Source organism: Hyaena hyaena, unplaced genomic scaffold (assembly GCF_003009895.1).
Source record: "Hyaena hyaena isolate Hyena2069 unplaced genomic scaffold, ASM300989v1 scaffold_602, whole genome shotgun sequence".
Taxonomy (NCBI): Eukaryota; Metazoa; Chordata; class Mammalia; order Carnivora; family Hyaenidae; genus Hyaena; species Hyaena hyaena.
In genome coordinates this window covers 781,020-806,855 of record NW_024081229.1, presented here as the reverse complement: position 1 = coordinate 806,855, position 25,836 = coordinate 781,020, and the positions used below count along the sequence as shown (strand labels likewise).

General features: G+C 36.7%; 1 protein-coding gene across 1 annotated transcript in view; it reads left to right on the top strand.

The window, feature by feature from the left end:
- The window catches only part of PSPC1 (paraspeckle component 1), a 72,744-nt gene that overhangs the window by 32,876 nt on the left and 14,032 nt on the right, over nt 1-25,836 (top strand). Inside the window, exons 5-6 of the mRNA XM_039256933.1 lie at nt 4,097-4,181; nt 15,886-15,991. Of these exons, the coding sequence (XP_039112864.1) occupies nt 4,097-4,181; nt 15,886-15,991 (191 nt within the window). The remainder of the gene's footprint in view (nt 1-4,096; nt 4,182-15,885; nt 15,992-25,836) is intronic.

Genomic DNA, 25,836 nt, shown 5'->3' with positions numbered 1-25,836 from the left:
TCCATTGTGTGTGTGTGTGTGTGTGTGTGTGTATATTGTGTGTATGAGGGTGTATATATAGATGTATATTGTGTGTACACCACATCTTTATCCATCCGTTCATTCATTGATAGATCCTTGGCTTTTGTGCAAATGCTGCAGTGAACATGAAGTGCACATATCTCTTTGATACTGTGTTTTAATTTTGACTTCATGTTTTTTAGTTGATAATCTTCATGTGTTTAAATCTAAACCCTATTTTAAATAGATGAGTCATGACTTTTCATCATTTGAGGTTTATCCTCATGATTTAAGAAGGGTTCGTAGAAACAACCATTCCTTGTGTTCTTGCATGTTCTAAAATACTGTCTGTGATCCTTAATATTTGAAACTGGTGCTTGGAATTCATGGATCTTATTCTGTCTTCATTAAGTACTTGAGAGCAGAGAGCATGTTTCATTGTCTTCTAGCATTGAATGTTTTTGTGGAGAAGTCTGAGGGAAGCCTGAATTTTTTCTCATCTTTTTGTAAGTGACTTGATCTTGATTCTTTTTTCTTCAGTAAAGTTCAGTAACTTATCAAGGATATTTTCCCCCTAATTCCCCATTTTGTTACAAGAAAATTTTCACATAAAGTTGAAGGAATTTAAAGGTGTTTGCTACTTAGATTCTGTTACTAATGTTGTACTTCACCTTATTACTGCTTTCTGTCTGGTCATTCTTGTATTCAGGATGCATCTTGTTGTACAATGTAACATTTCAACTTTTCCTTGGGACTAAATATGCCTTTACAATCTGTAGATTCAATGCTTAGAAAACAGACTTGTTAGAGACTATACATTCAGTTTTCATGACTAGAAGGATATTAAATTGAGAAACACTTGCAGTCTAGCAAATCAAATCTTAAATTTGTCTATATTCTCCTTTATTCTCTTATATTCCCATATATTTGATATGTTAAAATTGGAGATGTAATTTTATGATCTTTATCATATCAGTGTAGGTCGTGATCTCATGGCTCATGAGTTTGAGCCCCACGTTGTGCTCTTTGCTCTCAGCAGAGTCCGCTTCAGATCCTCTGTCTCCCTCTCTCTGCTTCTACCCAGTGTATCCTCTTTCTCAAAAACAGAAACATTAAAAAAAAAAAGTAGCGTCACAGCTGATGTCTTATGTGTGTGGATGCCTTTGGATTATTTTTTTTAATGTTGATCTATTTATTTTGAGAAAGAGAGATAGATGGAGAGAGAAGCATGAGCAGGGCAGTGGCAGAGAGAAAGGGAGAGAGACAGACTCTCAGGCAGCTCCGAGCTGTCAGCACAGAGCCTGATGCAGGGCTCAGTCTCATGATTGTGAGATCATGAGCCTAGACAAAATGAAGAGTTGGACACGTATAGGAATTAGGCACCCAGAATATATATATATATATATTTTTTTTTTTTTTAAATTTTTTAAATGTTTTTTATTTATTTCTAGTAGAGAGAGAGAGAGACAGCGTGAGCAGGGGAGGGTCAGAGAGAGAGGGAGTCACAGACTGAAACAGGCTCCAGGCTCTGAGCTGGCAGTCAGCACAGAGCCCGACGCGGGGCTCGAACCCGCGAACCGCAGAGATCATGACCTAAGCGAAAGTCGGACGACGCTTAACCGACTAAGCCATCCAGGCGCCCCTATATTTTTTAACAAAAATGCCTGTGACTGTGATTTACTGGATTAAAGGATAATAACATTAGCTATATACATATAGGTGTGTATATGTGTGTCTGTTTTGTAATTTATTTCCCCAGAAGGGTATTACTGTGTCAGTGTACAAATAAATAAGCTTTGGTGAAATTTCAGGAATTTTATTGTTGGATTCATTGAGCTATTATTTTATCAGTGTTGCAGATGAGGAAATACTATCTGAGAGGTTAAAGCAGTTTTCTCAATAGGCATAGCTTAAAAGTAGAAAGTTTAGTTGGAAAACAAATGTCTTAGTCCTTTTTTTGGAAGAAAATGTGTATTTTTACATTACATGTGGTAATTTGTACGTGATTTAAGAGCAGCTAACCTACAATACTATGTTAAAATTGTTATAGGATATACTGGATAGACTTTCTTTGATAATCAGCACTAATAGGACACTCCACATTTTGGTTTATTGAGGTAGATATATATATTTGGTATCTACTAGGTTTTTCCAGCTAAAGTAATTATATGATAGTTGTATGCTTCTCAGTAGTTGTGCAGTGTAGTCCAACTAGGGAGTTTAACAAAAAACCAAAAACTGATACCTATCTCCCAGAAGATTTTATGTTTAAAAGGTAACTTAAGTAGTTCTGATGAGCAGTTAAGGTTGACAACTAATGGCCTGAATGTTCAAAATCATTGTAGTAGTGTTTGGTGGTTTTTAGGATAGCTAAGTGTTCTCTCAACTGGCATGTTGTCAGAATTACCTGGTCCCTATTCCTATCTGTGTGGCTACAGTACATTTATAATCAGTTTGAATAATTTTTTTCTTTTTTAAAGTTTTATTTAAGTAATCTCTGCATCCCACATGGGGCTCAAACTCACGACCCTGAGATCAAGAGTTGCATGATCGGACTGAGCCATCCAGGCTCGTCTCTTTGGGTCTTTTTTCATTGACATAATACATAATTCGATCTGTTTTCAGTCTGTAAATTAGGAAAGATAATTACTTTATTAGGGTTAATGATGCCTACTTTGTTATGGTTATGATGTAAGGGTAATTGGCTCACAGAATGTTAACTGTAACTGTTATTATTTTGGTATGTTCTTTTTTGTTGTTGTTGTTCATTTATTTTGAGAGAGACTCGTGCAGGAGGGGCAGAGAGAGAGGGAAAGAGAATCTCAAGCAAGCTCTGCACAGTCAGCACAAAGCCTGATTTGGAGGTTGCACTCACTAACCATGAGATCATGATCTGAGCCAAAACCAAGAGTCAGACATTTAACCAACTTAGCCACCCAGGCAGCCCTGTTATGTTCTTAATATAGTGATTTATTAAGGAACGTTTAATTGAGATAATTTATGTTCACATTAGAAATTTCAGATAACATGATGAGGGAAAAGGGAAACAAAAGCAACCGGTAACTGTGCTAACCAGAGTATTTTAATATTTTTAAATCCATGTGTGTATGCACACATAATTTGGTAAGATATTACAAAGATTTTTAGCACTTGGGCAAAACAGATGTACTTTTTCTCATCTTCTACTACTCTGGAACCCCTGTTCTTGATGATATAGCAAGGATTCGTGACAGTGGGAATGCTCATCTTGTTTAAAATGATCTTGTTAATATCAGAGTTCAGCCTGCATTCCCATTATAAGAATTCTCATTGCTTGTTTTTATAAGAAATTGACTTTGCATAGGAGGAATCTTATGCTAATTGTATTTTGGGAGGGATATTCTTTGGGTTTTAAGCAGTATCTTATCTCTTTATTCTGTTTGTCTGTTCAGGTCTTATGTGGCCTCTGCTCATGTCTCTCAAGGCATCTTTTTGTGCTTTATATTCGCTGCTGAAGAAATTTTAATTTGTTTAAGAGGATGTACATGAAAATACGTCTACCATTCCATTTTTAGTATGTTCCAGGTCTTATGTTAAAACAGTTACTTACTGCCCGTTTTAATTTATTAATATAAGGATGAATTTTATTATTTTAATACCTGGGAAGAAACAGGCCCAGAAAAGACAGTAGTTTGATTAATTATACAGCTTATAATCTTTCGTTATAAGATGATATAATAAAAGAGAAGTTAGGTACACGAATATGAATAGGTTACTAAATATATTGCCATTTATAGAGAATCTATATGTTTATTGATTTAAAAATACTTAGAAAGAGGGGGCCGCCTGATGTCTCAATCAGTTAAGTGTCTGACTTCAGCTCGGGTCATGGTCTTGTGATTTGTGGGTTCGAGCCCCACATCAGGCTCTGTGCTGATGGCTCGGAGCCTGGAGCCTGCTTCCAATTCTGTGACTCCCTTTCTCGTTCTGTCCCTCCCCTGCTTGTGTGCTCGCTCGCTCTCTCTCTCTCTCTCAAAAATAAATAAACATTAAAAAAATTTTTTAAAAATACAGAAAGGGAAGGTAAAAATATTAATGTGTAGTCAATATTTTATAGATCTAATGAGACGTCAAGAAGAACTCAGACGGTTGGAAGAACTCAGAAACCAAGAGTTGCAAAAACGGAAGCAAATACAACTGAGGTAAAAGAACATCACTGTAATATATACGGGAGCATTCCTGGTTTTCATTGTGTGTGTTATTGATAGAATTCCCTACTGCCTATTGTAAACAAGTTGGAAAATACAGAAAAATAACAAAATTTTCCATTTTATTATATTTTGAGAATTACTCTATAAACTAGCATAATTCTTCGTTATTCTTATGTTTCTTTTCTTTTGTTTTTAGCTGGTATGGACACTTTGCTTGCATTCACTGTGAATTTTCATAAGGGACTTAGGTACTGCATATAATTTACAAGAATGTACTCTGATTTACTGGTTCATTTTTTCTAGAGATGGATATATTTGAACTGCTCTTAGTTTTAGTTTTTCTTGTTTTGTGCTTCTAATAATTTGCTTAAAAAAGATTTATGGAAGTGGGAGACATCATTAAAATGGGTATGGGCATTTAAAATCTCAGTATACAGTAGACAACTGTGAAGGTCATCTACAAATTTTTGAGGTTAAATAAGGATGTTTGGGAGAGTGGTTGATCCAAGTTGTATAAATAGAAACAGCTTTTCTTATACCAGAATATTTAATTGTGGTATATAATGAAATAAATGTTACTCTTAAGAGTTGTTAAAAATCATAGTAATTAGGAAATGTTATAAACCCAAACTATGTTCTATTAAAGCACACTTAACATTTGTTTAAGTGTTATGAAGGTAGTAAGTGCTTATGGTAGAAAGTAAGGTGATAATGGGAAATAAATAAAAAACAAGGTGGAAAACCTTGATTAAATGTCAAGTAATGGCTTGGAGATAATATTCAGTATATTTTAATATATTTTTTCTAACTTTGTGCTTGATTAAAGCAATGTATATATGTTTGTGTCTTGGAAGTACTCTGATTTCACTGTATCTAACCTACTTATTCTCAAATTATAGAGTTTGACAGGCAGCATTAGCATTTTTTTTTAATGTTTGTTTATTTTGAGAGAGAAGGAGTGAGGGAGTGGCAGAGGCAGTGAGAGAGAGAGAGAGAGAGAGAGAGAGAATATGCCAAGCAGCCTCTGTGCAGCCAGCACAGAGCCCAGTGTGGGCTTGATCCCACAAACTGAGAGATCATGACCCAGGCTGAAACCAGGAGTCAGACACTCGACCCACTGAGCCACCCAGGCACCCAACATTCTATTTTCAAGCCTCTACCAACCCCCCCCCCCCAGCTGATAAGTCAGAAACCGTAGGGGTGAAGACCAGCCAACTGTGCTTAATAAATCTTCCAGGTGATTCTAATGCATCATCATAAAGTTTGAGAACCACTGTTGTATAAAACTCCTTGCATGATCTCCTTACACAATGGGCCTTTTGCTACCTCTTCCTTGTTGCTTCTTAACTTATTATTTTTATGTAAATATGTTAAAGTCTCTTCTACTTTTACCTCCCTTCCCACACATAAAATTATGACTCCATCTTTCCCTTATGTTTATAATTTAGGCTTTTAGAATTAGTGCTCTACCCTTCATTTGCTTAAAAAAAAATAATAACCATACAATGTGGGAGAACCCATAAGAGGGCATTAAAAAGAAAACTATGTGGGGTCCTGGCTCAGTGGAGCATCCATCCAACTCTTGATCTCGGGGTTATAAATTCGAGCCTCACGTTGGGTGTAGAGATTGCTTAAAAATAAAATCTTAAATGAACATAGTTACATTGTAAGTGAATAACATTATCACTCTGAAAGGGGGTAGGGAAGAAAATAAGGAACCTAGATAACTTTAGAAAATACCATCTTAACTGGAAACTATAAGTGAATGGCAGGAAAATAATACAAAAAAATTTTAGTCTAGTTAATGTGTTTCTTACAAGGATATGGGTTAGCAGTTCTTAGAATACTTTTTAGTTTTTTTTTTTTAATGTTTATTTTTGAGAGAGAGAGCAGGGGAGAGACCGAAAAAGAGAGAGAGAATCCCAAGCAAGCTCCGTGCTGTCAGTGCAGAGCCTGACACAGGGCTTGAACCTATGACCCGTGAGATCATGACCTGAGCTGAAATCAAGAGTCGGACGCTTAACCGATTGAGCCACCCAACACTCCTAATTAAAGGTCTTTAATGGAAAGAATATATATAATTTTTTGAGTAAACATATTAGCAAATATAGATAATGAAATGCAGGTTTTCTCATTGTTTGAGAAAGAAAGAGTAAGGCTAAAACTAAAATGAATCCTGTGGTGTTGAATTGGGATCAGAGGTATTGGTATGAACTCAGTGGTATTTAATTTAGACAGAGAAATACAGATATGTGTATATATGTGGGTTCACACACATACATATATTTCATAATCCCTTTCCACCTAGAAGCAGTGAAGCCTCAGTAACAGTGAGCACCTATAGTGCCCAAATTTTTGTTTCTAAACACTGTTCTGTAATAAATGGAACCGAGGCTTTGTGGAGATGTGATTGATTACTGGACTGTAAAGTGCAAGAAGAGCCTGGAATGTTGTGCCAGAGAATAAGAAAGTTCAGGTGTATCTCTGAGATATTGCAGGTTTGGTATTAGACCACTGGAGTAAAGTGAATATTGCAATAAAATGTATCAGATTAAAAGTGGAGGGCTCCTGGGAGGCTCAGGTTAAGCGTCCGACTCCTCATTTTGGCCAAGGTCATGATCTTACTTTTCTCACACAGGGCTTTGTGCTGATGGGGCAGAGCCTACTTGGAATTCTCTCTCTCCCTCTCTGCCCCTCTCCAACTTGTGCTCGCTCTCTCTTAAAATAAACCCAAAAAGTTTTTTTAAAAAGTGGTAACCATCATTGAACTTTCAATGAATTGTAATCTTTTTGTTGGTATAAGATGTTTTCTTGATGTTGAGGACTACTGATTGATCATGGGTTTGCTGAAGGTTGGGGAGACTATCCCAATTTTTTTGACTCTTCCAAATGATTTCTCTGTAGTATGCGATGCCAGTTTCTTTGCATATCCATAGAAGAAGCTTCTCATTTGTTAAAATTTTGTCATGAGATTGCAGCTGTTCTGTCACAGCTTCAGGCTCCACTTGTAATTCTAATTCGCTTGCTATTTCCACCACATCTGCAGTTACTCCACTGATGTTTTGAACCCCTCAACTCAAAGTCATCCATGAGAGTTGGGTTGGAATCAACTTCTTCCAAACTCCTGTTAATGTTGATAGTTAGACCTCTTCCCATGAAGCACAGATGTTCTCAGTGGCACCTAGAATGGTGAAACCATTTCTAGGAGATTTTCATTTTACTTTGCCCAGATCCATCAGAAGAGTCACTGTCTAAGTCAGCTATAGCTTTATGAAAAGTATTTATAAAAAATAAGACTTGAAACTCAAAATTACTCCTTGCTCTGTGGGCTGCAGAATGGATGTTGTCAGCAGGCATGAAAACATTAACGTCATTGTATATTGCCACCAGAGCTCTTGACTGACCAGTTGCATGGTCAATGAGCAGCAATATTTTGAAAGGAATCTTTTTTTTTTTTTTTTTTTTTTTCTGAGTAGAAGATCTCAGCAGTGGGCTTAAAATATTCAATAAACCACATGGTAAAAATATGTGCTGTAATCCAGCCTTTGTTGGGCAATGTATAGAGCACAGTGGATTGAGCATAATTCATTTTTAAAAAAATTTTTTTAATGTTTTATTTATTTCTGAGAGAGAGAGACAGCGTGAGCAGGGGAGGGTCAGAGAGAGAGAGAGAGAGAGACAGAATCTGAAGCAGCTCCAGCCTCTGAGCTGTCAGCATGGAGTCCGACGCAGGGCTCGAACCCATGAACCGTGAGATCATGACCTGAGCCAAAGTCAGACGCTTAACCGACTGAGCCACCCAGACACCCCAAGATTGAGCATGATTCTTAGGGGCCCTAGAATTTTCAATATGGTCAGTGAGCATTGGCTTTAACTTCAAGACACCAGTTGCCTTAGCCCCTAACAGAACAGTCAGTCTGTCCTTTGAATGCAGGCACTGACTTCTTTTCTAGAAGCCTTGAAAGTCCTAGATTAAATTTTCCAGTAAGTCTATTGTTTAGCGTAGCCACCTTCGTTAATTACCTTAGCTAAATATTTGGGATAACTTGATGGCAGCTTCTCCATCTCTGCTAGCTTCATAAAATATTTCCCTGTGGTTTCTTCACCTTTTTCAACCTGCATAGAATTAAATAGCATTGGGGGGGCCTTGTTCTGGATTAAGTCTTGTCTTAAGGGAACCTTCTGGCTTGTTTGATCTTCTATGCAGAGTACTTAAAGTCCTCCATTCCAGCAGCAGGCTGTTTTGTTTTCTTATTCGTGTGTTCACTGGAGTAGCACTTGTTTCTTTATTTCTTTAAGAGATACAGAGACAGCATGAGTAGGCGAGGGGCAAAGAGGTGGAGAGAGAGAATACCAAGCTGGCTCCACACTGTCAGCGCAGAGCCCAATGTTGGGCTTAAACTAATGAGCCATGAGTTCATGACCTGAGCCGAAACTGAGTCTGACACTCAGCCACCTGAGCCACCCACCTGCCTGTGGAATAGGACTTTTGATTTATTTCCTTGAAGAACTTTGCATTCACAATTCTGTTGTTTCATGCAAGTAGCCTAGCTTTTGGCCTATTTTGGCATTTCACCATGCCTTCCTCATTAAGCTTAAAGTAAGAGACACGCAACTCTTCCTTTCACTTGAGCACTTACATACCATTGCAGGATTAGGCATTGGCCTAATTTCAATATTGGGTGTCTCAAGGAGTAGGGAGGCCCGAGGAGAAAGATGAGAGGGAGAGGGGGGAGTGCTGGTTGATGGAGACTGTGTTTATTGATCATGTTTGCTGTCTGGATGTGGGGTGGTTTGTGGCGCCTCAGAGCAATTAAAATAGTAAGCAACATCAAAGCTGATCACATATCACCCTTAAAAATATAATGATGAAATATTTTGATAATTACCTACCAAAATATGACAGAGACATAAAGTGAGCAAGTGCTTTTGGAACAGTGGCACCAATAGACTGCAGAGTTTTCACAAATCCTCAGTTTGTTTAAAAAAATATATACATTTTTATATAAAAAATACCATATGTGCAGTAAAATAAAGCCCAATAAAATGCAGTAGACCTGCACTCACAAGATGGGACATGTTGAAAATACATAGGAGCCCCAATGAAGGTGCTCCTAAATGGCCAAACTTAGAACAATTTCAACAATAAAATAAAAAATGATAGTATTATATTTTATTTTATTTAGTTTTGTTATAGAACTTTAGAAAAATATTTTATTTATTTTTGGGAAAGTCCAAGCAGGGGAGGAGATGAGAGAGGGGGGGACAGAGGACCCGAAGCGGGCTCTGCACTAAGCAGGGAGCTTGATGCGGGGCTTGAACTCACAAACTACGAGATCATGACCTGAGGTGAAGTCAGATGCTCAACCAACTGAGCCACCCAGGAGCGCTGATAGTATTAAAATTTAAACCGCTGAATAAAGTAGATATCCAGAAGCTCATGCTGATAATAGTAAATAATTGAATGAATGAATCAGTCAGTCAATCAATGGAAGAGAATGGACAACTCCTCCTTATAGGAGAACACCAAGTATTCAGGATAGAAGGAATGCGAGAGAATAAACACCCTTGGGCAGTGTAGTAATAATCGTTAGAGACAAGATTTACTAAGGAGTGTTTTAAGTTTTTGCCCAAACTTGTGAAACACAGTATACATACGTGTTTGTATTAAGCACAAATTGAAAAATAGTAAATTTAAAGTGGAGAATCAATAAGCATTAAGGTTTATGTCACCTGTAATGAGACACTGACACCAGGTACTCCTTGTTATGTTTTGCCAAGCATTTGTAACATCAGGCTATTCCATGAGGAAATCTAACATGAACCCAGCTTGAAGGATATTGTACGAAATAATCAGGGTTTTTTGTTTTTTTTTTTAATATTTTAATGTTTTATTTATTTCTGAGAGAGAGAGTGAGAGCGAGACAGTGTGAGCAGGGGAGGGTCAGAGAGAGAGGGAGACAGAGAATCTGAAGCAGCTCCAGGCTCTGAGCTGTCAGCACAAAGCCTGATGCGGGGCTCGAACCCACAAACTGTGAGACCATGACCTGAGCTGAAGTTGGATGCTTAACCGACTGAGCCACCCAGGCGCCCCTAAATAATCAGGTTGTTTGTTAGTTTGTTTTGAAGCATCAGATTCGTCCCGAGGCTGGTGGGGAGGAAGGTGTGCTGAGGGCCCAGGCTGGCAGGGCAGGCGGCAGGTGCTGCACACCTCACTGTGGCTCAGGAAGGCGGGCCTTTGCCTCAGCTGATGCCCCCGAGGACCTTCTGCCTCCTTTCCAGTGCGAGGCCTGGCAGAGTCAGCGACGGAGCAGGGCTCCCACGGCCCAGGTGCCCCCAGCAACGCCATTCCTGCCTTCCTGGAGGTGTCTAGAAACCAAGCTTTCTAGTGCATGGCCTGGGCATTGCATTGGCACATCATGATGGAGCCAGGAGTGTGTTGTGTACTGGTAGGGAAAGGCTTGTAAGATGATGAATCAGAAGTTGAGAGAAGAGCAGGAGAGAAGAAAGACATTGCAGGAGAGGCTCGCGGCCCCACAGGAAGAGAGGAGTAGCTTTTCCTACAGTTCAAGAAAAGTTTTACATGAAGAAAAATGGAGGAGAAGAAGGAGCAGAGGACTTGAGCACTCTGATGTCACCTGTCCATCAGCAGAGTTTTGATTCTTTATACAAGATCTCACCTCTTCACCAAGTTGGGAGGGCAGGAGCCCTGGAGCACAGAATCACCCAGGCATCCTCTTTGCGGTTGATAAAGCCAAACAGAGCTGCAGACTCCCAGGTGCTTACAACCCAGCACTACATGGGCTCAGTAGCTGCTTTTGCAGAGGCCGCAGAACACTGGCGCGGAGCACAGGCTGTTCCGAGGCAGTCCATGAACGCCTGTGGGAGTGCTGAGCCCCCACGTCAGTGCGGGCCCGTGATGCTGTCCTGTGGTCCTGGTGCACAGCTCCACACCTCCAGCGTTTCCTGAAGTGCAGCCAGTGCCTGTCTCAGCCACAGTTAGAGCCCCGTGCTGTGCCTGGCCACTTCAGCCCCTCCCAGATCGCCTCCAGCCTAGGGGTGCCCTGTATTTAGAAAAGCAGTTCGAATATGGTAACTAACAGACTGGCTTCTCTGACTTACTCCCCACTGTGCCCCACACATCCAGCTTTGGACTCCTGACCTCCCTGCTGATTCCTCAGATGCACCTGCATATGCGGTCCCCAGAAAAATTAGACGTTGCGGTTACCAGCTCCCCAGGCCTTTGGGTCTTTTTCAGCATAACCAGAACCTGTGATTCCACCACAACCCATATTTTATTTTCAACCTCATCATCTCCACCCCCTCCTCCCCTGCCATGGGTGCGGATCCATGGTCTGTCCCAGGCCCAAGCAGTGAAACCTACATGCCACTGGAAAAGAAAAAAAAGCCACGTTCATGAAAGACCCAAGAAAGAGTGCAAGTGAAGTAGACTGAAGAGAAATAATAATTAAATGCAATGTAATGGATTCTAGATAGAGCCCTAGAATAGAAGATGGACATTAGTAGGGAAAATGGTAAAATTTGAATAAAGTCTGTAGTTTAATGGTAATATACTAATGCTAATTTCTACTTTTATTGGTTGTACTGTGTGTTAAAATGTCAGGGAATGCTGCATGAGGCTAGACATTCTGTACTGTTTTTGCAACTTTTTTGTTAAGTTTCAAATTAGAAATAAGTAAAAAAAAAGTATCGTAGATATTAGGGATACACTGGGGAATAAAAAAGTTTTGCCTCTTTGAAATTTAGAATAGCATAGGAGGGAAGCTGATAGTTGGAATGGTCATATTATTAAATTGCACAGAAATTAAGGAATACTTAGTAATTTTTAAAATGATACTTTGCACATTAGGTGAAATATTGGTTGCTTGATGTGATGAGTGTTCTATGTATTGTAATTTGTAATTGAATGTTTTTTCATTAATCTTACTTTTTAAAAGTTTATTATTTTAGTAATCTGCATGCATCATGGGGCTTGAATCTACAATCCTCAGATCAAGAGTTGCATGTTCTTTTGACTGAGCCAGCCAGGTGCCCCTCATTAATCTTATTTAATATGTAGGAGTATATCAGATTCAATTTGAAATTCAGATAGCTGTGTACTATCAGCAAAAGCAATTCAACAGGTGATAATCTATCTGATGAGTAGTTTTTATACTTAGCTATATTGTAGCAGAAACAGGCAGTGAGAAATCTGTTAACAATCTTACTACCTTGGGTTTGCCAACTAGGAATGCTTTTTTAAATTTTCTGACTAGGAAGAATCTAATTTAAGAAATGTGAACAGAGGTGGGTGCCTGGGTAGCTCAGTCCTTCTCTTGGTTTTGGCTCAGGTCATGATCCCAGGGTTCAGAATGGGGCTCCATGCAGGGTGGAGGCATACTTGAGATATTTTCTCTCCCTCTCCCTCCCTTCCTCCCTGTCCCCCACCCTCACTCCTGTGTGCTTAGAATCTTAAAAAGAAAGAAAGAAACGTGAACAACTTGTCTGAAAATTGAGTAGTTTTGCAGCATATATAAAAGGGGGAAATGTGTCTTGGAACTTATACTAGTAATTGTCAAAAATATCCTGTACTTTCAAGACAAAGCAAATAAAATTATAGCACTTAAACTGTAGAAGTACATCTGACTCCGGTTACTACCATATAAGACAGCTTTAATTGTTAATAAGCCAGATGATTTGGACTCTCCTCTTTCACTTTAGCTAGAAGATTGACAAAATGGCCTATGAAAGTATATTTTGAGAGAAATTAAATAACATTCAGAGTATACAATTTTCTGGTTTCCTTTTAGTGCTACAAATGAATTATTAAGTTTCTATGGGTCATGTAATTCTTCAGAGACTGTCAGTGAAGAAGGAAGACTAGGACATGGGGTTGATGAGTTTATTCAAACTGACTTGACCACTTTAGTACTTCTTTTATTCATTTCTTCATTCTCTTACCACACTTCTGCTCTCTCATCTATCCACCCACCCATTTCCCTTTTTTTATGACACAAAGATTTTACTGAGTCCTGTAGTGGGTGTGGAGGTCACCTGCTAAACAGCAACAAAGAGTAGCAGGATATTTTTACCCATTATTTATGGATTTTATCCATTATTCATATCATTGCTTAGTTTCTAGATCCTCTCTATTTTTCAGAGTCCTACAAAAATGTATGAGACCTGAAAATAGTGGGTTCAAATTAAATTGTCAAATTGAGATTTTATCAGTTTGCAGCTAAATAACATGAAAGATTGTAAAATTTGTCACATTTTTTTCCTATTCCATTTGTAAATGTAAATTCTTCACCCAAAGAGACGTTAAATATACATATAAAGGTACTCATTAAAGCATTTTGTGGAATAGTAAAAATTAAAAGGAATCATAAGTACAGTAGGGAATCTTTCTGAATATTGTCTGTTCAGATTTTGGAACAGCACGGTATTGGAATGTAATTCAAAATTAAGTAGAACTTGAATTCGTAGACAAAGGAATAGAAAGAAAAACTAACCATTTAAAGTGATTTTACCTTTTTATCTTATTTTTCCTCCTGATTTATAAATCTATTCTCACATTTTATCAGAAGAAAGCTGCTTTAATAATGAGAAGTATGTTACAGATTTTAAAATACTTTATTAGGTTTTAATTTTAAAATATTTTTTTTTTTTTTTTTTAATTTTTGAGAGAGAGACAGTGTGAGCAGGGGAGGGTCAGAGAGAGAGGGAGACACAGACTGGAACAGGCTCCAGGCTCTGAGCTGGCAGTCAGCACAGAGCCCGACGCGGGGCTCGAACCCACGAACCGTGAGATCATGACCTAAGCGAAAGTCGGACGCTTAACCGACTAAGCCACCCAGGCGCCCCATTAATTTTAAAATATTAAGGCAGAGGCTCCTGGGTGGCTCAGTCGGTTAAACATCTGACTTCAGCTCAGGTCATGATCTTGCGGTTTGTGAGTTCAAGCCCTGTATCAGGCTCTGTGCTGACAGCTCGGGTCCTGGAGCCTGCTTCAGATTCTCTATCACCCTCTCTCTCTGCCGACCCCCCCCACCCCCCGCATGCTTGTACTCAATCTCTGTCTCTCAAAAAAAAAAATTAAAAAAAAAAAAAATCAAAACACAATGATTCATTACCTGTATGAAATAAAAGAGTTAATGGTCCTGTTCTCTAGATTATTCCCACTCTGAAAATCTTTTTCTGCCCTCTTCTGTTTTCATACAATTTTTAGAAGCAGTAATAGGAATGCTGTTTTTTTACTTGATTTTTTTTCTGACAGCTCTACTTTAGACATTCTTTTGTGTCAGTGTTAACGGTTGTTTTGTGTTCCTTGCCATCAGTGGGCCATATTTGTTCCCCATTTATAATTGTCAGTTACTTGCCTATGATCTGACATGAATTGCTCTATTAGCAGGTTTTCTGCTGTCTGTGGGAAATCTTTCTTTTAGTTCATGGTCTTGTATTTAGAGCCAGCATTTACAACAAACAACAGAGTATATTGAAATTTGATTGTTACACAGTGTAAATGTAACAAAGTACTAAGGTACTTACATGAGCGATGTAGAAAATGCGACTTAACGAGAGGACATCATTACATAGTCTTCACTATTTGAATTATATTTTAGTTTTTGGGTGGAGGCATATAAACTTGAATTTGCATTGACATAAAAGCCAATATAATGTGAGTCTGTTACTTCAGTATTATTTTGTAGGTTTAAAAAAAATTTTTTTTAACGTTTTTATTTCTGAGAGAGAGAGAGACAACGTGAGCAGGGGAGGGTCAGAGAGAGAGGGAGACACAGAATCTGAAACAGGCTCCAGGCTCTGAGCTGTCGGCACAGAGCCTGACGTGTTTTGAACCCACGAACCGTGAGATCATGACCTGATCCGAAGTTGGATGCTTAACCGACTAAGCCACCCAGGCGCCCCTATAGGTTTTTTTTCTTGTAATCATAAATAAATATTGATTTAGTAGTAATTCTGCACACATATAATTCAATTTTTTTTCTCTCTCATGCTTAAATATACCTCTAGAGCGGAGGTTGGCAAGCTTTTTCTTGGAAAGGGCTAAGGGCTGAATGGTAAATAGTTTAGTCTTTGCAGGTCGTATCGTCTCTATCTCAACTACTCAGCATTGCTCTGACCCAGTGGTAGCTATAGACATTAAATAAATGATTGTCTTTTAAAACTTGACTTACAAAAACTGATGGTTGCCTGACATCTGTTCCAGAAGTTTTCCTCAGGGGGTTAATAAAATGCAGAGAAGAGTTTGTTAAGGATTCCTTGGACAAAAAATAGACTTTGTGACTAGTCAGTGTGGTTCTTTGCAGTGGTTTTATATTGGGATTCGTTCTGAGTGCCTTTAAGAACTCTCCTATGCCAGCAATATATTCCATGCTTTTCTCTTTGTACAGTAATAGATACATATTTGAGGTTTTGATTTCTTAACCATTAGCACATAACTGTCTTAGTTGCGTGTTATTACTCTATTTTTTAATTTAGCCTAGGTATTTTATTTCTTTGGGTTATTTGATTAATAAAGGCTTAGAGCAAACTAGAAGGAGGAAGGTAAATCTAGTAAGTTAACCATTATTACAGATTTTGCATAAAGTTACTTATATAAATGATTTTGTTTCACATGAAACAGAATTCCTGGTAATGGCTTACATGTTGCAATTTTTATTTAAAAATCTTTCAGACATGAAGAAGAGCATCGTCGCCGTGAGGAAGAAATGATCCGACACAGAGAACAGGAGGAACTAAGGCGACAGCAAGAGGGCTTTAAGCCAAACTATATGGAGAATGTAAGTAAAGTACTAGTTAATGAAAATTATTTTATATTGTTAGGTGGACAATGTATATTTAGTTCTTTGGTTATTATTTAATCTTTCTGAATTTCTCATGTTTTTTTATGTTTAATGATTTTCTTAACTTCTTACAGGTGATAACTTAAGTAGTTTATGAAGATACTATTAATGTTTTACGAAAAGGATGTTAAAATTTACTCTACCTTATATTTTTTTAATATATGCTACTAAATTAGAACTCTTGATAAATCTATAATCTCTACTTGATTGATTACATCATGTATTGATATTAAAACTTCTTTATGTTAGAAGATTTTAGATATATACAAAGGTAGAATAGTATATACAAATGTATACTAGTATGTGCTTATTACCCAGTGTTGACAGTTATCAACACACAGCTGATGTTTTCATCTTTAAGTATATCTACTTTTGTTTATTATTATTATTTTTTAAATGTTTATTTATTTTGAGAAAGGGAGAAAGCATTTGTGGGAGCAGGGGAGGGACAGAGAATCCCAATATCTCTGTGCTGTCAGCATGGAGCCCAATATAGGGTTCAGTCTCATGAACCATGAGAATCATGACCTGAGCCAAAGTCAAAAGTCAGACACTTAACCAACTAAGCTACCCAGGCGCCCCAGGACTCTTTTTAAAAATATCTTTATTATGTCTTAAAAATTGTCACCTTAATATTAACCATTAAAAGCCGAAATTTGCCCAGGTTTTATAAAGATTTTTCTTTGTTTACAATTGGTTTATTCAAATTGGCTGATAAATCCATGTTTTTAGTCTGTAGGTTTTCTCTTTCCTCTTTAAATTTTTTTCTTTTTAATACATAGTTGTATAGAGAATTTCACATCCTAGATTTTGTTGAATTTATCCTTGCAGTGATGTTTAACAAGTGTCTTTCTCCCTGAATTTCTCATAAACAGGAGTTCCAAGGATTTGGTCTGACTCAGGTTTTTGTTTTGGGTAGGCAGAATGGTAGGGCAAACACGAATACTTCAAATATGTTAAAAATCCACATGTTCTTAATATTAGCTAACAAAGAGTCTTACTATTCACCTTAGATGAATGCCATTTTAACAGTCATTCTGAAGATGAGTTACTAGTGTTTTTTTTCTCTTAATTGTTCAAAAGCCATGATTGTTTAAGTCATGACTTTTTGCTGGCCTTCTCTGTCTCCATTCTTCCTTCCCTAGAAAAATTTTTAACTTTTTTTCATTAAACAGAATACACACACACAAAAAACAAATCCTAACTGTGTAGCAACAACAAACAATGGTTTTCAAAAAATTTTTAGCTTGTATCAAGTAAATATCCTTTGACTGAATTAAACTATGTGGCATTTAAATTCAGTTAGAAAAGTTTCTTAACTATTTATAAATCATACTAAAGGTTTAATTGATTTCTAAATTCCATTATCAAATTAGTTGAGCTTTTTAAGCATTGTAATTTTCTTTTCAGTAATTTCTAGCATTATTTTGCAATTCTCCTTTTCCTCCTTGGATTCATAGTATTTGCTTATGGTATATTTTAAACTGTGGTCTTTGGTCTTTTGGTTGTTACATGTGAATATAAACCTGTTGGATTTATCAATGTGAGGATATTTTATGATGTCATAAGAGTATGTGGAATTAAAATTTTGCAGGCCTATATTTTGGATACTAGTGATTATGGATTTTTATCTTCCAATATTATCAAGACGTAAACCACGTGTGATACATTTTGTAGGGAAACTATTTTGTAACATGTAGGACTAGGGAATTCTTCCTTGTCTTTTCATGTATCTGAACATTTCTTTTCGTAACATGCTTAAAGTTATCTTTCTTAATATTTTTCTGGCATAAATTCTTGGAACACGTGTAGCTATTTGTAATATACATATACGCCATATACATAAATCATTTAGGGGACTTAAGGTAATAAGTAAAATGCATTCTGTTAAACTTTAAGTTGGCTATATCATAAACTCGATTGCATACTCTTTTCTTTGAAATTATTTCACAGTTTTTAAAACGCATATCAGCTTTTAATATGTTCAGTGGCATTTAATATAGGCATCATTAATGAAGGGCAGATTTTAATTTTACTTTTCTATTAAAAATTAATTAGCAATGTTGCTACAATTTAAAATTGGAATATACAAATTCTTGAAAACATTTGTTATGTTTAAAATTCATTTTAATGGTCGGTAAAATTTTACAAATATCCAGTGAACTTTGAGAAGAAACGAATTACATATTTAAACTTACTCACGATGGATTTATTGGCATTTCAAAAATAGATCGTTTCACTAGATTATGCTGTTGGAAAATGTAGATGATGATCTATTTTAACATTAAGATATCTTTGTTTTCAAGTAGTTACTTAAAGCCTGTATTGCATATTTGAAGCACTATGAGATTAATTTGACTAGAGTAGAACTCAGCAAAGTATAGCTTGGGACCCCTGCCTAGTTTTATACCACTCTACCACAGAACTAAGAATGGTATTTACATTTTAAGGAATTGGTGGATAAGAAAAATAAAAGAATGTTAGAACGTATTTGTGATACACAAAACCTAAGATACTCTTTGGCCCTGTATAGAAAAAGTTAGCTAAACCCTGGGCTGGAGAGTTGGTGCTGGGTTTTTTGTTTTTTGTTTTTTTGCTTGTTTGTTTTTTCTGTTTTTAATTAATATTCTTGTTAGGGTAAAATATTAGTAGTTTCTTAATTTTCTGAAGAGAAACTATTTAAAATAATATGTAACAATGGGAGTTAAATATTTAGAGGAAAATACTGTCTCGCTCAGATTTTTGGATTTTTTGAAATTATAGATAACAAGGTTTTCATCATTTTGCTATCAGTTTTATTTGCTTCCTAGCTTCATAATGCTTGTTAATATAAGCTAATCAAACACTATTAAGAAATGTTAACAAAAGCTCTTTATTGGTCTTGACTGCTCTGTGTTAATAGAAAAAACATTGAATTGCATCAGTTATTCTTCATTTACTTTGAAAACTGTCTTTAGGAAAAATTGTTAAATTTAATGTTCGTTTTTGTTTTTAAAAGCTTTGAAATTAGGCCCTCTTATGTGCTTTCTCTTTTTTCACTGTTCAGTTTGAAGGGAGGAACCAAATGGTAAGTGTTCAGCTTGCCCAAGTAGTAAGAGTAAAGTCTAAAGTAGATGTACTTGGTTTAAGATCCCAGCACTAATCTCTTTCTAATCCTATTAGAAATATTCCAACACAAATAATAATACGTGTTTTGAAGTATAAAATAAAAGCTGATTTCCATATTTTGTGTCTTGAATAATAATTTTTTTAATGTAATAAAACATGAGGGAAAACAATCATGTCTGCTCATGTTTTTTTTGTTAGCCTCAACGTTTTATGACATGAACGTATTTTTAAGGGTTACAGAGATATGTCAGAACTTCATCAACTAGAAGTTGCCATTTTTATTTCATACCTTGTTTCTTAGAAGAAATAATAGCTCTGGTAATTATAAATGAAACATATTAAGTTTCATTCTTGTAGCATAATATATTTTTGACTACCATAACAATGTGTATATTTTTGTTCTATTAAGTACATTTAGGTTTATCTTTATCATAGTGTATTTGAACCATTTTCTAGATAGTACTTATTAGATTGAAATTTTCTACTTACCACAGTTTTTTAGCTTTTGGACACATCACAAGATGTAACTGTTGACAGTAAAAATTTATGAAATTGTCTCATGATTATCATAAGATTGTTTTTATATTATGTTGCTCCACTTGCTATATAGAATAAGTAGTTTATTTTTTATTTATTTTGTTAAAAATTTATATTTTGGGGGCGCCTGGGTGGCTTAGTCGGTTAAGCGTCCGACTTTCGCTTAGGTCATGATCTCGCGGTTCGTAGGTTCGAGCCCTGCGTCGGGCTCTGTGCTGACTGCCAGCTCAGAGCCTGGAGCCTCTTTCAGTCTGTGACTCCCTCTCTCTCTGACCCTCCCCTGCTCACGCTGTCTCTCTCTCTCTCTCTCCTAGAAATAAATAAAACATTTTTTTAAGAAAATTAATTTTTTTGAGAGGGGGGTGGGGCAGAGAGAGAGAGAGGGGGACAGAGGAACCAAAGCTGGCTCTTTGTTGACAGCAGAGATCCTGATGTGGGGCTGGAACTCAAGAACCTTGAGATCACGACCTGAGCTTTAATCAGATGCTTAACTGACTGAGCCACCCAGGTGCCCCTAGATTGAGTAGTTTAAATATTTAAATACTACAGTATACCAGCCTTTTTCTGTAGATTCAGTTTGCATTGGAGTAAAGTGGAGATTTTAATTAGAGTTTTTTAATGCAGTTTCTTAGAGTAAACTTTGCTTTCTTGAGAAAATGGTAATATAAAAACACGTACATGCTACTGTAGCTTTAGTAGTTGTATCAAGTGGTTATAAACTACTTTGTTTAGGTAAATTGGGGCAGTGTTTTAAAACTAGATATTTTTGTTTTTTATTAGAAGTTTCTTTTTTGGTTTTTAGTGAATAAAAGAATAGCCCCTTAGATTTTTGAAATACATACATGAAGAATATTGAAGAATTTTTATTTTTGTTTGAGCAGGTGGGAATAGCCTTGGATATTTGAACATATGTGCATAATAAATCTGCAAATAAGTGTATATTACGTGCCAAGGCAGTAATTTAATCCAGTAATGTGTCTCTTAGAATTGTTCAATTGTAGCTAGTGTAGTGAGGCCAAAAGCATTAAAGAGATGTAGCCAGAGGCTCAGAGTACAATGCCTCTTGCATGGTATTTTTCAAATAGTGCATAATTAACACTTAGGGATCTTTTTTAAAAATTTAGGTTTTTGTCTCAGGTATTCCACCTACAAATTGAATCATTTCATGATTCTAGTAGAATCTGATGCATTTGCTATTGATCACAGTTTGGCTAAATTCAGTAGTTTTCAACCTTTGCAGCACATCTGTGGAACTTAAGAAAAATGCCTGCCTTTCAATATACTACTTGTTATTGATACAGCGGCTCTGGGCTGGAGCCATGGGGTCGGCATCTGAAGAAGCCCTTCAGCTTGCCAATTTTCAGTAGCAAAATAGACCTTTTTCCATTAATTGAAATGAGACATAGTTGAAACATTGAAATAAGAATAGTAATAGTTGAATTTTTTATGGGACCTGGGGAGTTTGAAGTGAGGGCTGAGAATCAATCAATATGGGGAATGGGATTCATAAACATAGCAGTGTAAGTAGGAACATTCTGTGTGAGTAGTGCTCTGTAGTATTATGTGTGATAACTATTAGTTGAACTTTCAGACATACATATGTATGTCTCAAGTCATGCATTAACTTTTAGGTTTTTAAGTATTTCATATAGACGGGGGGGTTGACAGATTAGGTAAGCTCGGCCCATTCTGAACACTACCCGTTGTGTTTATGTTTTGCTTATAGCTGTTTTGTCCAAAAATCATAGAGTTGACTAGTTGTGACACAACTGTATGAGATTATATCAACAGTTATATTTGTATCTCTGGCCTGCAAAGCTTGAAATATATACTTTTCTGGCCCTTTACCAAAAATGGACTTGCCGACCTCTCTGGTCTATGTCCTGTGTGAGAGTTGGGAGGAATCTATAAAAAGTGCCTCAGTGTTAACCAAACGCAAAGAGTTTGTGAATTAAAAGTAAATTTATTAATATGTTTTCCCCCAGTGTTTTTAGAAGGCTCATTGAACAGAGCATCGCCCACCCTAGACTCAAAGTCCCTGAAGAATATAAACTAGTGACCTGAAGGTTTATTGGTAGTCATGATTGTATAAATCAGAGCAAAGGTTATTAGAGGAGCTGTTCAATGAACCATCACTGGCCCACAGCTGGTATCTTAGAGTTTTCACATGTTTTCTTAGAGACATAAAGCATCGTTCTTTCAATTGTTAACTTCTCATGATCAACATGGCTAAATTTGGCCTATTTAATCAGCCACTTCTTTGTCAGTCTTTTATCCTGTTTCTTGAGTGGGCATTGTTTCTCTTAACTGATTTAATTATAACCAAGCTTTCTCTGGTGTGCCATGTACAAAACTCAACACAGAAACTCTAGCCAGTCATAAAAGTTCATTAATAGGTGCTGGCAGAGAGAACTGATGCTAATCATTAATTACTAATGAGTAGGTACAAAATATTTTCAGAAATGGTTTGAGAATTTTTTAGAGGAGAAGTTGCCATTTTGTGGTTTCCACCTGGTTCTTCTCTTTCTAGAAATTATTTAGCTCTGACAAGTGATTTGATTGTATTGCAGCAGAAGACTATTTTTTGGAAGTCTAAACACCAGAAGCATTCAAACAAAGGACATATTTCACAAGCGGTTTTTATAGCATCTTTATTATTCTATGGAAATTAATTGAAGAATTATTTGCTTTAGACCTTGGTATCAGATTTAGGTGTGACCTGCGGGGCAGCTCAGTTCCAGTGGTTTCGACAAGATGATGATGATCAAAATTAATTATAGCACTTAAATTGCAGTGGTCTCCATATAATGTTATAGTTGTGACCAGTTTTTTATTGTTAATGTTTTCATTTATTTACTGAAATAATTTAGTGTGTTTCTTACAGTGAGACAAGAACTTTTCTGAATATTTGGGATGGAGCATAATTGGCACTAGATTTAGACTTTTCTGATCCAGTGAAAGCAAGAGTCAATATATGTTCATGTTTGTTATGTTTACATACACTTTGGAAGTGATTGTTAGGATCGTTGAAGATATGTATCAATTTTAGCCAGCTGTTTAAATCTTTGATCTTTTCTCAAAAGCATTTTTTAACAGTTTTAGTAATAGCTAATCATTTGTAGGGGAAAACCTCAAGAATTTTCAACCAAACTGGGACAACTGAATATAGGCACTATTTACTTTTTTTAATTTTTATTTATTTTTTTTACAGCAGGCATAAAATGGGCAGTCTCATGCAAACCAGGATGTATGGGTATCCTGAACATACATTATGATTACAAATAATGGTTATCTTTCTTCTATCATTCATATTTAAAAGTCTTCCAAATGATTCCAAAGGGCAATGCTTACCGAGTCTCCTTTAAATTCTATATATATACTAGAGGATACTTTGTTGTACTTAATTATTTCTATGTCATATTAGATGACTGGTATCTTTTTTTGTCTCAGTCTTTCATTAGGGTTTGAGAGAGGCTTATAATCCAGAAAATTTTCTTTATTTCTTTTCTCCTAGAGAATGTCTGCGTACACCCAGCACATGCATAATCTCTTACTACTCCCCTCACTGTATCATTTTTAATATTCTCTTTTAGTACTTAACCACATTGCATTCTAATTATTTTCTGACTTTGTTGTTCAATAATAGATCTCTCATTGAATTTGAGTTTGAGAGTGTTGTATTTATTATATTGTGGTTAGTTAGGTGTAAACAGAGAATTAAATAGTTGTTTGGTGTCTTAATTTTCAGATATCAGTGCAGCTCAGTCATGGTTTTCAGTGTTCTTTATGAGTAACCATACTTTGTATTTATTGAATACTAATTCTTAGATGTTAAACATCTGTAGTTTTGAAACGATTGGTATTAAGACTATTGATGTATTTTTGTAGACTTCATAATGGAATTCCGTAATGAAGAGTGAATTTTTAAAAAACCCTCAAATAACAATTTTTGATGTTTGGTTTACAGTACACCTAGCTATTCAATATTCAGTCTCACTTGAATATCCTGTCAGAGTATTAGGCTTACAGAATGATTTAGAGGTTTCCATTTAGTAAGAAAATTTGGTCCCTTTCTTACTGTGTTCAAAGTGCTGGGGCACCTGGGTGGCTCAGTTGGTTAAGCATCCGACTTCGGCTCAGGTCATGATGTCACAGTTTGTGGGTTCGAGCCCTGCGTTGGGCTCTGTGCTGACAGCTCAGAGCCTGGAGCCTGCTTCAGATTTCTATGTCTCCCTTTCTCTCTGACCCTCCCCTGTTCATGTTGTCTGTCTATCTCTCTCAGAAATAAAGAAAACATTAAAAAAAAAAAAAAAGTGCTGAGTACCATAGAGGATACAGAAGTGAACCAAGCTTAGGGTTATGTCTTTGAGTATTTTTTTTTATTAAAAATTTTTTTAATGGTTTATTTATTTTTGAGAGAGAGACAGAGCATGAGCTGGGGAGGGGACAGAAACAGAGAGGGAGACACAGAATTTGAAACAGACTCCAGGCTCTGAGTTGTCAGCATAGAGGCCTATGCGGGGCTCAAACTCAAGAAATGTGAGGTCATGACCTGAGCTGAAGTCTGATGCTCAACCAACTGAGACACCCAGGCGCCCCATTATCTTTGAGTGTTTTAGAGTATTGCAGGTGCAGAGTATCTGCATAGAGTATACAGAGATAAAGCTAAAAAGTTTTGAGTGTCTAGGGGTACCTGGGTGTCTGAATTGGTTAAGTGTTTAACTCTTGATTTTGGTTCAAGTCATGATCTCATGGTCCGTGGATTGAAGCCCCACATCAGGCTCCATACTGACAATGCAGAGTCTGCTTTGCATACTCTTCTCTCTCTCTGCCTCCCTTGGGTCCCTGAGTGTGTGTGCACTTGCTGTCTCTCTGATATAAATTTTAAAAAAATTTTTTTAATGTTTTTTATTTATTTCTAGGAGAGAGAAAGACAGCGTGAGCAGGGGAGGGTCAGAGAGAGAGGGAGTCACAGACTGAAACAGGCTCCAGGCTGTGAGCTGGCAGTCAGCACAGAGCCCGACGCGGGGCTCGAACCCACAAACCGCGAGATCATGACCCAAGCGAAAGTCGGACACTTAACTGACTAAGCCACCCAGGTGCCCCTCTCTGATATAAATTTTAAAAAAGGTGTGAGAGTTTAGAAAAAGATTGCAAAGAGAGTATCAGGAGTGCATTGAGTAACCTCAGCACTGTTATGGAACTTATTCGGGGTGTATTTTTTCTAAATGTTTTTTAAAAGTTTATTATTGAGAGAGTGAGCAGGAGCGGGGAGGGGTGAGTGGGGGACAAAGGTTCCGAAATGGGCTCTGTGTTGATCGTGTGTTCGATGGGGGGCTCGAACCCATGAACTGTGAGATCATGACCTAAGCCAAAGTCAGATGCTCAACCAACTGAGCCACCTAGGTGCCCCTGGGTGTTTTGTTTTTTTTTTTCTTTTAAACTGATATGATTGGTTTATTATTCCACTGTGTTGTAGGTATATCTCCTGTCTTTCATTTGAAATGGTAAGTTATTTGAATCTTACTTGGTTCAGAATGGTAACATCTTTTAGCTTAATGTTTACCTTTGTTGAGGGATTAGAGAAAAGGAACGTCAAGATTGATGAATAAAGGTGTTCAACTATAGTAAATAGTTTCTGAGATGTCGATTATGTATAATAAAAATAGTAAGAATTTTTACATATTAAATAATTTGAATTAAAAAGATTCTGTGGAGACATAAAAATTTAACTGGTTATTTCTGCTTTGTGACTTCCTAATGGAATAGTTAGAACTCCTCTTTAAGTTCTACAGGGTGATTAAAAAAATTTTTTTTTAGATCAGTCTCAATCAGATCTTCTTTACTTTGTATTGAGGAAATGAAGCTCTGTAGTATCACCTGAAATATCTGAGTTTTATACCAAATCAGACTAAATAAATATGAGTATGTGTAGTTATTACCTGTTAGTGGCAGATAACTTGGGTTTATGAGCATTCTCTGCTGATGAAATGCATTTATTTCTGTTGAAAATTTCAAGTAATTGAAAATAATATGGGTAAGTCTGCCTATACTTTGTCGTATGATATCTTGCACTAACTATATTGTATACCACGTTTCAAAACCTGCGTTTTCTGGTTGTAAAGTTACCATGTTTC